Source organism: Microtus pennsylvanicus, chromosome 2, assembly GCF_037038515.1.
Source record: "Microtus pennsylvanicus isolate mMicPen1 chromosome 2, mMicPen1.hap1, whole genome shotgun sequence".
Lineage (NCBI taxonomy): Eukaryota > Metazoa > Chordata > Mammalia > Rodentia > Cricetidae > Microtus > Microtus pennsylvanicus.
The window spans coordinates 129468298-129484050 of record NC_134580.1 but is presented as its reverse complement, the minus strand read 5'-3'; the positions used below and the strand labels follow the sequence as shown (position 1 = coordinate 129484050).

Genomic DNA, 15753 nt, shown 5'->3' with positions numbered 1-15753 from the left:
TCCATTAATGTTGCCCTTTCTAGGAAAGGTGAGTGAACAGAGTCCTTGCCCCTGACCAAGGCCATCCCTGTATCTCGTGGAAGGCCCCCAGTTAGTGACGGTACCATCTGCCAGCACAAGCTTACAGTAAGGGGCATGGCCTCCTGCTCCCCAGAGAACCCGTGGAGCAGAGGAAGGGGCAGGTCTTACCTGAGTCTCGAGGTCTCAGCGGCTGTCCTGGGCTTCTTTTCTATCTGTTTCTGCTGAGGAGCTGAGGGCCTCTTTTATAGAACCAGACTCAGGAAACACAAGATTAGATGATGGACTTCTAGATAATTCCCAATTCTGCAATCTGGCAGTGTCTTTCAGGGTTCTGCAAAGTAAACAATTACCAATCACTTAATCAGGTGAGTCAGCTGTTTGATCCACACGTTAAGCAAGACGACTTGAGATGGCAGGTTATTAAAGACTTCATGGTCCCATGCATGAGGATTACGTTGGAGATCCACGCTCATGAGTGGCAGGAAGATCAGGCTTGGAATGGAGTGGAACAGCCAGAGTAGCCTCGTCAGGACTTCATTCTTTGCTCTCAGTCCATATCCTTCCGAGGTCTCGTTCCTTTTCTCTGTTTGGTGATGTTTTGCTCACCCACTACATGTGGCCTTCCCAGCTCTGAACGATCCCTTAACTCCATGCACACATGTGTAGGCGTGAGGGCACACATGTGGATGCTGTTTTCTAAGTCGCTAGTGCATGATGGTTCGGTGCTTGTAGGTCCTCACCAGATTCCTGGTAGGGATGCTGCTTGTTTCCAGAGGAGAAAACTGAGGTCCAGCTAGGGAAAATGACCCAGAGCACAGGGCAGCGTTAGAAGTCAACTCACTGGATAGCAATGGCATATAAATAAAGGCAGCATGGAGCACGTGCGGGCCCTCAGAGCCCAGGGGTGGGAATGAGCTTTGACGATGGGAGCTGGGGCTCAAGTGTGAGGTGGCCGGACAGAGAGACACTCACACTCGGTCTTTCTCCCAATCAGCGTACTGGGAGATGAAGCCTCTAATTTACTCGCTCTTGGCTTTCCCACTCACACCTCCCACTTCTAATAAAGATTTGTTTGGGTTGGAGGGAGGACTTCCTGGTTAAGAGTGTTTGTGGGTCTTGTAGAGGACCCAGATTTGGATCCTGGCATCCACCCCCCTACTCTAGTTCCCGTGGATCTGATGCCCCGTGTCTTTCCTCGGGCACATGCACACACAGGTGGTGCTGTTTCAGGAGGTTATGGGGCTGTTAAGCTTGGGAGCTTTGCTGGAGGAAGTACATCACAGGAAGTGGGTTTTGAGATTCTGTAGCTTCACCTCACTTGCCATTCATTTTCTTTGATTCCTGCATGTTGATAGGCATGTGATCAGCCAGTTTCCTGTCCCAGCTGTCTGTTGCCATGCCTCCCCACCATCGTGGGCTTGCCCTCTGTGACCATAAGCCAAACCAGATTCTGCCTGTAGGTTGCTTTTGGTCATGGCATTTTAGCACAGCAACAGAACAGTGGCTAACACAAGGACTGTGTTGTTTGCATGGCTAATGCCATCATAGTCATGGGTGCTGTTGGATGCGTCAGCCTTTGGAGCAAATTCACCACAGAAACAACATTCCTCAAATTCCTCCATGGAGCTGTAGCTAATCAAGTTCTTTCCAAATCAGTGTCTTGCCATTGCCCATTCTCAGAATCTTCTGGCAGTGGCCACTGGAGCCTGTACAGATGCTGTGGAGGCTCTACAGTCCTCTTCATTGAGGTGGCACGGCAAGCCACCATGGCTGAACCAACACCACCTTACCATCTTCCAAACCATGCTGCCTCAGCCTCCACTTAATTCATCCCTGGTGGACCACTGAGCCCAGAGTTAGAATGCAGGTATTTCTCAGTTTTTATTATTTTAGAATGGGTCTCTTGGTGTAATCTCAGACTCGCAGAGATCCACCTTCCTCTGCCTCTCAAGTGCTGGGAGGGGTTGAAAGGTGTGTACCACTACACCTGGCAAACTTAAATCCCTTCTGCCTAAATGTTCACAGTGGTCTCCTCTCAGTGCAGCTTCCCTGTCTGTGGTGAGTAGGTACATGTTAGTGCTTTCACAGGAGAAACAGAAAAAATGAAAACAATCCAATAAGCTGAACAGTACTAAGCATGCCCTAAAGGGGTCCCTCAGGCTGAAAGAGAATGGAAGTTAGCAAAAGTGCAATAAATAAATAAAGAGAAATAAAGAACACCTTATGAGTAATAGGGAAGTATAAAAGATGGTAAGGCAGGTGGGAGGCGGTGGCACACACCTTTAATCCCAGCACTCCTGAGGCAGCGGCAGGCGGATCTCTGTAAGTTTGAGGCCAGCCTGGTCTACAGAACGAGTTCTAGGGCAGCCAGGGCTACACAGAGAAACAACAAAAATAACAAAAAAACCCCAAATCTAAAAGATGGTAAGACTGGAAGGTGGCTCAGTAGGTAAAGTTCTTGCCTTGCAAACCTGTTGCCTTGCACGAACTGAAGCTTGTTCTCCAGAACACACATACACACATAAACACACACAGACACTCACACTCACATATACAAACATAAGCACATACACATAAGCACACACATATAGATACACATATACACACACATAAACATACAAATACACACACATACACAAAGCTTGGCATGGTCGCACATGTTTATAATCCCAGCATTAAAGAGGCTGAGGCAGATCTCTGGGACTCACTGCCCATCAAGCCTAACCTTCTTGGCAAATTTTACATTATTGAGAGACTTTCTAACAATAATGTGGATAGTCTCTGAGGGACAGTAGCCACCACACACACACACACATACACACACACAAACACACTCACATAAAACACATATGCACCTGTCACGCACAAGACAGTGTGAATGTGTTTTTGCCTGTAACTCTTTTCTCCTTCAAAAAGTAGAGAGACCGTTTAGAGGAACAATGATATAAATGCAGGTAATGAAGGGGCCTAGCCAGACCCCGCCCTAGGTCTCTAGAAGCAAGGATCTAAAGGCCCCTCATAGGGCATCAATGTGCAGTTTCCTCTGCAACGATAAGAGGGAGGTGATCTACACTCTGGTCTCCCCCCACCCTCCCAGGCCTGTGAAAGAACTTTTTTTTTAGTTTATTTTTTTATTTAAAAAAGGAAAAAAAAACCCTATCTTTTCTCACTTTACATACCATTTCCACTTCCCACTCCCTCTCCTCCTCCCACTCCCTCCACCTTCCCCTCAGCTCACCCCCATCCACTCCTCAGAGAAAGTAGCTTCCCGTGGGAGTGAACAAAGTCTAGCACATTGCTTTGAAGCAGGACCAAGGCCCTCCCCACTATATCTAGGCTGTGCAAGGTGTTCCTCCAGAGAGAATGGGTTCCAAAAAACCAGCACAAACAGTAAGGATGAATCCTGATCTCACTGTCAGTGGCCCCACCGTCTGCCCCAGCCATACAACTGTCACCTGTATTTAGAGAGTCTAACTCTTAACCATTTATGCAAAAGGGATTGGCCTATCACCTCGATGTCTGGCAAGGATTTGATCTCATCTCCTCACATATGGAGACTTGAAAGCCCAAAGTCAAACCGCTGGTGAGCAATGGGTCTATCAGACAACAGCAGCCAAGGTCCACCACTCAGGTAATTCGCTGCGATGGAAAACTCATGGGCTCCCGGCGAGTCTAGTACTTTCGAAACAAAGAAAGAACAAGCTGGTCTCTAGCACAGGATGCCATCAAAACTCGTAAGCAAAATGTACGTAAGCAAGGATGACCTTGACTTTCTGATCCTCCTGCCTCCACCTCCCGAATGCTGGGATTGCAGGAATGTACCACTTCTGTTTTACATGGTGCTACGGGTCGAGTCCAGGCTTTCCTTCTTGGTAGGCAAGCCCTCTAATGATTAAGGCTCGTACATGCCCAGACTTCTTTCTGGAAGAAACTTATTTTGAGTGTGACTAGCGTCCAGCGGGGCACTAGTAGTATACTCATCACTTTCCCGACATTAATTATTGGGCACTGAAGTAGGATTGTGGACATATCAATAAAAACATAGGAGATGAGGATGTAGCTCATTAGTTGAGTGTGTGCTGAGCAGGCCCAAGGTCATGGGTTCATTTGGAAGACATTGTTCTGATATTTTCCTGTAATTTTTTTCACAAGGTTTCTGTGGATTTCAATGAGAATGACCCCCACAGGCTTATATAGTTGAATGATTGGGCCCTGATTAGTGGAGCCTTTTGGGAAGGATTAGGAGGTGTGGCTTGTTGGAGGAAGTGTGTCATTGGGGGTGGGGCTTTGAGGTTTCAAAAACCCATGCCAGGCCTAGTCTCTCTGCCTCCTGAAACCTTTGAATCAGTTGTGAGCTCTCAGCTACTGCTTCGGATCCATGCTTGCCTGACTCCTGCCATGCTTTCTGCCATGATGATCACTGTATAGCAAGTCCCCAATTAAATGCTTCTTTTTATAAGTTGTCTTGGCCATGATTTTTAATCACAACAATAGAACAGTGATTAAAATAGTTTCTTAGATGAGTGTTTATTGAATATATTTAAAATAGAAAATTTAAGTTTTTGTGTTGTAAGTCCAACATCTGAGAGTCCTTGGGTACTTCTCAAATGTAGGAGCCATATTTTCTTGTTCCTTTGTGTGCCTCATACATTTTACAAATATAACAATTATTGTATTTTGCACATGTGAATGTTTTGTCCGCATGTATGTCTGTGCATCATGTGCACACAAAGCTCACGGAGGCTAGAACGGGGTGCCAGAAGCTATGGTACTGGAGTTACAGATGGTTGTGAGTCACACGTAGGTGCTGGGAACAAAACCTGGGTCCTTTAGAAGAACAGTAAGTGCTTTTAACCACCGAGCCATTTCTCCAGCTGCTGCTTCGTGTCTCTGTGCCTCATACTTCAAAATATAATACAACCACTTTGCAAATTGAATTGTTCCTTCTCTCCAGAAGTTTTTTTTTTTTTTTTTTTTTTTGTGGATAGTGGTTGTTTTAGGTGTCTGCCTAATGACTGAACTAATCTTAATTCTGTAAGCTTCTCTTCTGTGTAGTGTGTGTATTCCTAGTTGTGCTAAGAGTGGCTGTCTTTTGCATACAGTGTTTTGACCCTTTGCTTGGCGAGGTTAAGATGAGCCTTGGGCCTGGGACACTTCCATGCTTTCATCCATGGTGGATTCTGCTCCGTGCTGTGAGTTGTCTGCAGCAGCCTAAAGAGTTCCTTTCCTCTTCAGACTCTGCTCTCAGGTAAAACTGGATCCTTGGTTTTGCCAGAGAAAAGGATCCCAGCAGGAGCTTGTATGAAGAGAAATTGGAGTTTATTAAGAAGGAGATGCTTAGATTTACAGACGGGCGTTATGAGAGAGGAGGCATTCAGGAAAAGACTGAGGCATACTGAGCAATGGTGTGGGCTTCTCAAAGTGGAGCCAGGCTTCGTCTTCTATATAATTGTCATATATGCAATTTTGGTAGGTTCTGAAAGTTTTGTATTAAAATGGTTGCCAAGGAATTTAAATGAGGTAACAGCATAGCTCCTGAGATGCAGCAGACAAGATTATGGTGAATAAATAACTTCTTAGACCATAGGGATGTGAGAAGTTAGTGTATTTGTGTCTCCAGGTATAGTATTTTTTTTGTGAGCTTCTCAGAAAGTATCTGGGGGAGGAGTGAAGCTCTGCCTGAGGCCGTATGCAGCCTGGCCTTAAGCATGGTTTATTGGTGGTCTAGCATTATCACCTGAAAATATTTCTATAGAAAAGGCAGTTTGTCTCTATGTTATAGCAACCTACAGAGAAAATGCTGTCCATACCAGAATTACTCTCAGCTGCTGAAAGTCTTCAACCAAACCTGAATGAGGAGTAGCTTTTCCTTCTAATGACCCACAACGTTTTGTCCTCATCTTTCTGTCTTGACTCAGTTACTGCATGAAAAAGAGGCCACAGCATCTGTGCCTTGCATGGGGACCCTTCTGCTCTAGAGAATTCTTCTTCACTCTGCTTCAGTGTGTGTGTCAATGGCTTCAGACATGCCCAGCTTTCAATGTGCAGACTCCACTAGGGAGGGACAGGACTCTGTGTGGCACAGAGGGTGATCCTGGTTAGTTGCAGGCACAGCAGGGTGATCCTGGTTAGTTGTTGACACAGCAGAGTGATCCTGGTTAGTTGCAGGCACAGCATGGTGATCCTGGTTTGTTGCAGGCACAGCAGGGTAACCCTGGTTAGTTGCAGGCACAGCAGGGTGATCCTGGTTAGTGCTGGCACAGCAGGGAGATCCTGGTTAGTTGTTGGCACAGCATGGTGATCCTGGTTAGTTGCAGGCACAGCAGGGTGATCCTGGTTAGTTGTTGACACAGCAGAGTGATCCTGGTTAGTGCTGGCACAGCAAGGTGATCCTGGTTAGTTATTGGCGCAGCAGGGTGATCCTGGTTAGTTGCTGGCTCAGCAGAGTGATCCTGGTTAGTGCTGGCACAGCAGGGAGATCCTGGTTAGTTGTTGGCACAGCATGGTGATCCTGGTTAGTTGCAGGCACAGCAGGGTGATCCTGGTTAGTTGCTGGCATTGGCTGCCAGTGTGGTCTCTCTCCTCCTCTCCCCCGTGTAAGCAAAGCATTTGTGACAAGTCATCCCGACCTTTTGCTTGGATGGGAAGTACCTATCCGATTAGTGAAGTTCACTATACGAATGTCTGTGAGGGGTGTCCCAGAGACCACTAATACACTTATACCCATGGCATTCTGCCATAGGCTTAGAGCCCTCATTGGGTGATAGAGAGGGAATTCTGTTAGCACAGACCTGGTCCCTCTCTGCCTCCTGATCACTAGGTGGTGGGCTGCTCCACACAACCCTGTCCTTCCCACTGTGATGCACCAAAACCTCTGAAACTGTGAGTCAAAATAATGTCACTTACTGATTTGTTCAGACATTTGCCACAATGACTAGAAACCATCAGCATTGTCCTAGCCAGCCCCTGACTCTCCTGTGTGTCCCTTGAACATGTCATTAACAGCAAGCCTTGGGTATAAGTGTTTAAATTCTGCTCTTGGGTTGGGGACCACTGTGTGCTGTCTGCTCATCAGTCTGGCACAGTGAGCAGGGTTACCAAGGAAACAAGTCATGGCATTGTCAAATGATAGGTCCTTGCTCCAAATGGGGTTAGCAGCGGGGAGTGGGTGATGGGCTGACTGAGGTGCTGGCTGTCCTTTGGCTTTGCAGGGATAAGGTGGTGAGCATAAGCTCTCGTCACTTCCTAGATGATGCCTGGAGCAGGCAGAGGGGCCTGTGCAGGGAACCCCCCCCTACCCTGGTCTGGGTTGCTTGAGGTCCCCTAGGAAGACCTGTTTTCATGCATTGATGGTGCGAATGAGACTTAAAAGCAGGTCATTTTCTGAGGGAGAGCTTTGACACTGAAAGAACAGATATGGACAAAAGGCCAGAGAAGCCTCACACCACAGCCTGATTGGTGCATGTGGGATAAAGGACCATTGTTGATACAAATGTCTTAGGCCTAATGGTGCTCTAAGGGATGGGGGCCAAGTGACCAGCGGCTTTCTTTCCCTGTTAAGACAGAAAGATGCAAGAGGAGGATGTAGACTTTGCTGTAGCTTTTGCAGATGCTTTCATGACAAGATTTTCTGGTCTCCCGACGAGACAATGGAACTGGTGACGTCAGGTAATTTGAGGCTAATTTGCTGACGCAGGGTGTTTTTCAGCCTGTGGTGCTTATGTGCATATGGGCGGGGCCCTTTGGATGGTTTTGAGTGCTGGTGACTGCTGAATACATCACAGCGTGGACACATTGGCTGCTTGTGGAGCATAACATCGCCAGCACCCGAGGGAACATTCCTGCTCATAGTTAAGGATTTGAGCCATAGGAGGAGGGGGTGTGACCCACTGCCTGCCAGCCAAGCCCCCGTGGGTTAGTCAGCAAAAGCTGTGCTGTGTAGCTGGAGGGAAACGAGATGCTTCCTTTGTTTATCCCGTACTTACCGAGGCAGGAATGTCACAAACAACCTTGTCCCAATGGAAAGGCCACTTTAGTTCAGCAGGCTTCCAAGGCACAAGGGCTGGTAGGGGGTTACAACAAACCCTTGGCACTCAGTGAAACCCCAGCAATACAAATGGATGGACTCAACAGAACTGTATCTCCAAAAGGAATTGGCACAGACAAGAGTGTCCCAGTCAGAAACTCTAGGGTTCAGGAGGCTCGACCATCAAACAGCCAGCTCACCAGGAGGGAGTGAACAACCAGAGGTGGTCCAAGATTCGAGTGTGTGCCCGGACGTACTGATAGTTCTGCACAACTAAAGTCCCACGGGGCCCGCTGGACCCAGGCAGCTCCCCATCATATGCAGGCATGGCCTCCCGGAATCCCAAGAATGTGCTGACCATTTTCAAAGCCTACATCCTATTTCCTGGATTTTTCTTTGGAGATTTATCACAGGTGTGTCATTGTTTGTGTTTAGCGTTACCACCACCTCAGGCAGTGCTAAGCAAGACCCCCCCAGTGTTTCTCAGCAAATGCATATGTGAGAAGTTGTGTATTTCTAGTCTGTGAACTCTGAGTCAGGTCAAATGAAGGAAAACTTAAAAGCTGACCCTACAGGGACCCAGTGAGCAGGTCACATGTTGTCATTGCACTGGGAAAGAGGCCTTGGAGTTGCTCTACCCCCTCCTTGGCTCTGGTGTCCACTGGCTGCTTTTTTTTTTTTTTTTTAAACCAAGACTGTGGGCTTTTGATTTTCTGATCTTCTTGAGACTCCTTTCTTACATCCAAGTTTTCAGTATTTTATACCCTCTCAACTTTCCTGTAAATTAAGTTTTTCCCCTAAAAAAGATGACAACCCCCATTAGCCTCTGCCCTGCTATTCACAAGCAGTTAACACTCGGACCATGGTGCTCTTCATTCTGCTTGTTTTCTTTGACCTTCTGTTGCCGGAAGCACAGAGAAGAGGCCAGTATGACAACGTCCGTTAGCCTTCCAGGTGTCTACTTCATGGTCTCCCAAGCATCACCACATGGAGTGGCCCCCATTCAAGCCTTCTCTTCCTGCTGTGATCAGTACACCTTCCCACATTCCTGGTTGCTTCCAGCACCCAGCCTGAGATAGAGCCAGAGACACATATGTCCTCACACCCCTCTTTCATGCCCAGTCCTGGAGCTCATCTACTATCGGCTGCTTCCCTCCTAGTGGGAACCTGTGTGTGAACATCGATGCCTGAGTGTTTATTCACACCACCTAAGCACAGCAGGGCAGCCACCCTAATCTCCATTCACCTGAACCCAGCCCTCTGCTCTTCAAGATCACTCAGACTCAGAATGAGTCTCTAGGGCATGGCCCTGACTGCCTAGGTAGTGCTCTTTCTAGCTTCTACAGCCTCAAGTAATAGTGAAGAACTCAAGCCATTAGTGCAGATGAAGAGCCATTTTATTTAGTGATAATCATGGGATTAATCATTCTTGATGGGAAAGGAAGAGATCGGGATCCTTGGGGAGGCGTATCTTTTTCCAGGACAGGGGCCCCCTTCTGTGAGCCATGGGACACTGGGCAAGAAGCAGTAGACTGAGCAGCCACAGTTCTTCTCTGTTGGGAGAAGAATTCGATCAGGAGGGAGACGTGAAGCCAATGATTCTCACTGGTATTGTTCATCATCACACTGGCCTCTGAGGGATGGAGGTATGCTGAGACCCAAGGATAAGACCTCAGCCGTAAGGAGCCTGACTCTTGGTGCGGGTGTTGTCTTTGGACCTGTGTAGACTTGACTGTAGTGAGTCTGTATATGTTTGCACATATGTGTAAGTATAGTGGTGTGAGACTGCATGCATTTGTATCACATATATATCTGGCTCATGTGTGTGTGTGTGTATCCATGATGCTGCAAGTTTTTCTTTGCTGTTGTGTTGATGCGGCATCTGTGTCTCTCCACCTCTATCAGCTTCTCTGTGGACCTTTGTATATATTTCTGTGTGTCACTGTGTGGATGCTTGTTTCTCTTTGGATATTGCTATAACTTGAATCTTAGACGTTCCTCTAAGGGCCCAGATGTTAGCGGTGATGCTGGGAGACACTGGAGCCAGTGGGAGTGGGGTCTTTGGGGAGCAGGAGGCCTTTAGGTGACTAGAGCTTTCCCTCAGAGGGAATTGGAATTCTACTTCTTGGTGCCTCTTGGCTACTGAATGAATGAATGGTTTCCTCCACTAAAACACACTGTCTTATCACAGTCCCAAAGCAATAGAATGATTGGTCATGAACTGGGTCTGCAAAACTGTAAGCCAAAAGAAACCCTTTCATCTTTATAAGCTGATTATCTTGGGTCTTTTGAGAGATGACATTGCCCCTAGGTCCTGCTTCCTTCTCGAAGGACAATGGCCTATCCTCCAGTACTGAGGAATGTGGAACAGTGCTCACCAGCTCAATGAAGGCAGATCCTCCCTTCCTGGGAGGCCTAGACTTTGATGACAATTTTTAGTCCATGGATCAGTAATTCTGAACAACAAAAACAACACAAAAGTCAGATTAGAGTCACGTTCTGGCTGTGAAGAAGTCCAGCAAGAGCTCTGGTCACCGGTCATGCTCACCATGCTCAGGTATGTGGGGAAGGCTGAGCCTCCTCCTCCTCCAGATAGCCCAGCCAATCAGACGGGGAGGCAGGCTTTACCTCAACCTCATCTGGATCATTCATGGGAACAAAGACATCCCCAAAGAGAATGGGATGAAGTCAATGAGGTCTGGTTGTCTCCTGATGTTCAGGGACAAAACTCCTTGGGGGAAACTGATACTTTCTTGGAGTGGGAGAAGACCTGGAAACAGCACTTACCAGCAATGTCGTGCACCATAGTGACATCCAGATGGCTGAGAACCGCATTGACCAGAGGACACACCTGACCCAGGCCAGAGAGTGGAATTAGATACAAGACCTCCGGCAAGGAGACCCTCAGAGAAGCAGCATGCCCAGGGTAGAATATATTCAGAGATATTTTCTACAGCCTAGAAGAAGCCAACCAATGTGTTTGGAGGGGCGGACCACAGGACAGATGGGCTGAGGGCTGGATTCACTTTTCATATATAGTTGCTCAGTTTAGTTCACTCCAGGGTTCTCTTTCAGCCCGAGAAGCTCTAAGACCCATGAGCAGGTCAGTCACTTTGATCCCTTACCTTGCCCTGCACCAGGTCAGGGAGGACTTTAGTCAATATCACTGTGACGCTGTCTAGAAAGCTTTGAAGGGGAGTGGATCTGGAAGAGAAAGACAAGCATGTGACTTAGAGGCTTGGGGGTTGGTCTGCAGAAGTCCAGCAGCCACTACGCACACTCAGTCTTGGCACCGGGCAACTGAGACCAGATCTGGCACACTCATGTCCCTGGCAGATGGAAGAGCAAGAATCCTAGTTGAAGAGTTACACTCAGCCAGACATGCACACATAGGTGAATGTAGAGTAAACACACATTTCAGGGACGTAGTAGGTGCATAACAAGACTGTGAAATCCATGAATGTATGAGCAGATCTTAGTTTTTTCCTTATTATGGGGACTCAATGGAAAGATACACACAAAACCCAATATATGTATTTATCAAGTGTGAGCCATGTTGCAGACAGGCCCTATGTACTTGCATGACATGCCATGTGACAGGCAACTGAAGCAAGCAATCCAAACAGGTGTTACATCTAGATAGCGCTTAGGAGGATTCTGCCAATCATCTCAATGTAGTTTTGCATTACAAGTAAATAATATGAGACAAAATTGGAGAAATGCCAGTGAAGCTCACATCCCCTGTGATAGGTGGGACTGAAATTCAAACTATTTATAGCCTAATCCATTATAAAATTGGCCACCCTATTATAAATATGATGGCATAATAAGCAGAATAATGTTCTCTAACACCATCTACCTTACTTTTTGAGCAACTCACAGCAGTGAAATTTGCCTCTTTGTAATAACTAGATAACTTTAGATAGACTGTCGGTGAAAGTCCATGAAGTAGGCAAAACAGACAAAAAGCATTCAGGTCGCTGATGTGTACACCGCTGCTTTTTCATAGCACTAAAAATTGGCCATTCTGTCTAACAAGGGATAAGTGAACATCATGTATGCATTGGCTTACCCATCTGTCCATGTCTGTCTGTCTTTCCCTTCTCTCCAAACACACATACGTCAGTCTACCTACCCATCCTCCTCCTCGCGTGCACATCTTTTTATCCTCTTACCCATCTGTCCTCCATTGTTCTGTGATTCCACCCTGCCGTTTGTTTCTGGGTGGGAGAAGCTAGCTAACTCTTTGGCCTCACCCATTGAGCAAGATGATCTGCAGGCTGCCAGGGGAGTGGGTACAGTCACCGAGAACCAGGTGGACCCTCCCCTGATTGTTTTTCACGGCCAAGACTTCCGCGGTGATGTTCAGCTTCACAGCCAATTCCAAAAGATTTCCAACCAGGGGCCTGCCAGAAAAGAAGGAAGTAACCCTACTGGCACCCATCCCTTTTATGCACTTGGAGGGTTTCTTCTTGATAGCAGGGCCAGCCTCACCTTACCAATAGTTTTCTTAGTTGTTCTTATCTCCCAAGAAGGAGAAAGCAAGGCTCAGAGAGGTCAAACTACATGGCTAAGTTTGCTCAACATAGCAGCCCAGACACTTACAGTTCCATAGCCATCAAGCTCTCCCTTTGGGAGCCACCCCCTTTCCAGCCTCCTCGAGCCCTACTCACGTTTTCACTTTGACTATGAAGCCCAGAGGGATGGTGACATAGAGACGATGGCCATCAGGGCTCTGCACAAGGCCAAGTTCCAGCAGCTGGGGATCAGTGATTTTTAGGCTGTTCAGGGGACAACATGAGAGGACAGAAATCAGTGTCTCAGGTCTGAAGCCTGGGAGCTGCTATCACGCAGATTTACCCATCTCGGGGGGAGAGCTGGCCCCTCAAGATGAGGAAGACAGGAGTCTTTCAGTCACATCCTTCTTCCTTAAATTCTGCCTGGATTGAATGCTGACACACGAGGCTCTCTGTCCATTTCAAGTCTAGGAGGTATTTGATGAAAGAGACTGCACATAACAACACGGAATCTTATAAAGCAAGTGGATGGTTCTGTGGGCTGGGAGGAGATGGGTAATTGGATGTGTAGAAAGGTGGAGAGAAGAGCAAGTAGTTAGATGAAAGGAAGGGAAGATGGATGGATGAATGGATGGATGGATGGATGGGTGAGTGGGTGGATGGATGGATGGATGGGTGGGTGGGTGGATGGACAAATGGATAGATGGATGGATGGAGAGATGGATGGATGAATGGATAGATGGATGGATGGATAGATGGATGAATGGATAGATGAATGGATGGGTGGATGAATGGATGGATGGGTGGGTAGATGGATGGATGGATAGATGGATGGATGGGTGGATGGATGGAGAGATGGATGGATGGATGGATGGATAGATGGATGGATGGATAGATGGATGAATGGATAGATGAATGGATGGATGGATAGATGGATGGATGGATGGATGGATGGATGGGTGGATAGATGGATGGATGGAGAGATGGATGGATGGACAAATGGATAGATGAATGGATAGATGGATGGATGGAGAGATGGATGGATGAATGGATAGATGGATGGATGGATAGATGGATGAATGGATAGATGAATGGATGGGTGGATGAATGGATGGATGGGTGGGTAGATGGATGGATGGATGGACAAATGGATAGATGGATAGATGAATGGATAGATGGATGGATGGAGAGATGGATGGATGGATGGATGGATAGATGGATGGATGGATAGATGGATGAATGGATAGATGGATGGATGGATAGATGGATGGATGGATGGATGGATAGATGGATGGATGGATGGGTGGGTGGGTAGGTGGGTGGGTGGGTGGGTGGAGGGATGGACTGTCATAGAAGGTACATGGGCAACTAGGGTACAAACCCTGTACAGAACTTCTGGCAGAAATCACTTGTTCTATCGTAACCTGCAATAGCATATCAGCTCTCAATTATTATCACAAGGATTAAAGAGGAGAGGGTGGAAAAATGCTACATGGTGGGAGGGACCTTTCCCTGAGCCATCCATGTTGCCAGGTATTTGCCCTTCCCTGGTCTCCACATCCTTTCTCTGTGTGTATAACCCCATCTCACAGATGGAAAAATCAAGCCCAGGAGACTAGGGACCTGCTTCTGGATCATCCAGCACAGACAGTCTTACGGCAATCAAACTGAAGCCTGTCTACTGTCTCCAGGTCAGGAAGCAAAGGCTTGGGAGGCTGGGAATCCTGACAATGGCTTTGGTCTGGTCTTACTAAGGACTCAGGTTTGGATATCTGGTCACTGGCAATAAGCTCCACATTGTGGCTTTGTGCCTAGGAAGCTCTTGAGTGGCTCATGGGAAGCCCCACATCAGGTCTCAGTCACATCCCTTAGGTGATACGGTTGAGGAGGATAGCCTAGTGACAGCCCACATTCCCCAGAAGGGATGAGCAGTGGGCAGAAAAGGCCCCAGGCTGGTGCTTGTCTGAGTTAGACTCCTGACTCTGCATCACCCTAGCTATGTGAGCACAGGCATATCTCTGTGCCTCAGTTTCTCCATCTGGGAACTGGGGATACTGGAGTTGACATGGAAGGGTTGTCATGGGGATAATAGCTGCTCCTGGAGCCCAGGATGTGCCTTAGGACTGGGGGCAGCTCCAGGTCAAAAGGGCCACTGTTCCTTATAGAGTGGAGAGAGGCCTGGGGATTGAGCCTTGGCTTCATGCTCAATCCCCACCCCCTTCTCTCTCTCTGTAGGGCTGCTGCCTGGGGCTGGCAGGTATTCAGCTGTTAGTGGGAACCAAATCCTTCTTTTGGAAACTCACTCAAGGATGTTGTTCAGGAAAGGGATTGATGAAGTCAGTGTTCCAAGCAGGCCCCCAACCAGGCCATAAGAAGTCCCTCCTCCAGACTTTATAATATCCAGGAGTGGAATATTTTCCAAAGTGCCCAGCAGTCCTCCAGATAGCAGGCCACCACTGAGAGCTGCAAAAGAGAAAAGGGTCCTTAGGGGGTCACATCTGCTGCCTTAGGTCCTCGCAGCCTCGTTCTCACTCATGCTTCCCTTCCTGGTACTGGGAGGTTGAATATACGAGAGCACACATGTATAAACACAGACACGCATCCACACATACCCTGAAAGAGACTGTCATAGACTCACCATCTGTGAAGCTTCCAGCAAGATGACCTGTGGGATCTGAAGGCAGGCCCTTGTCTTGGGGCAAGGGCAGACCCTGGCCCAAGGGCAAGGGCAGGCCTGCCAGCTGGGCTGAACTCTGGGCCAGCAGCCCACAGAGGACAACGAGGCTCCCGACTAGAAGCATCTCTTGGTATCTGCAGAAAGAATAAGTCACCTTGGTATGGGTATCAGAGGATTCTCTGCACTGCCTGCCCTGTCCCCAGGTGTGGGGTTTCTTCCCCCCCTGAAGCCCAGGGAGTGATAACTAGCAACAATAGCTAACACTGCCATAATGTTGTCTGTCCCAGGCCCCAGGCTGAGCCATTCAGTCACCAGCTTCATTGTCACCACATCCTCAGATGCGGGCAAGGACAACCTCTAGTGCACAGTTGGAGCAGAGGCCCGGTGACTCCAGGCAGTCTCCCCCAGTGTCACAGGTTGCAGCAGAGAGAGGAGCTGAAGTCAAGCATGCCTGATCTAGAAGCTTCTATGTAGTTAAATGACCGTCAGAGTTACTCTGGGGCTGGGGCATG

At 47.9% G+C, this 15753-nt stretch overlaps 1 protein-coding gene across 1 annotated transcript; it reads right to left on the bottom strand.

The window, feature by feature from the left end:
• Positions 1-10462: 10462 nt before the first annotated feature.
• Positions 10463-15365, bottom strand: LOC142845137 (BPI fold-containing family A member 1-like). The gene is made up of 7 exons (XM_075963900.1): positions 15203-15365; positions 14868-15027; positions 12721-12828; positions 12304-12453; positions 11173-11251; positions 10835-10898; positions 10463-10503 (listed from the first exon to the last, which is right to left on the bottom strand). Exons 1-7 carry the CDS (start codon positions 15363-15365, stop codon positions 10463-10465), a joined length of 765 nt encoding a protein of 254 aa, XP_075820015.1.
• Positions 15366-15753: the final 388 nt, after the last annotated feature.

Bases quoted from the DNA above. Each gene is read 5' to 3' on its own strand.
- LOC142845137 (XM_075963900.1), bottom strand. From the start codon at position 15,365: ATGCTTCTAGTCGGGAGCCTCGTTGTCCTCTGTGGGCTGCTGGCCCAG. The intron at 11,252-12,303 runs GTGAGGCCAAAG...TTTCTCTTCCAG, and splicing joins CAGATCATCTTGCTCAATGG to ATCCACTCCCCTTCAAAGCT. The intron at 10,504-10,834 runs GTAAGTGCTGTT...TTTGTTGTTCAG, and splicing joins TATGGTGCACGACATTGCTG to AATTACTGATCCATGGACTA.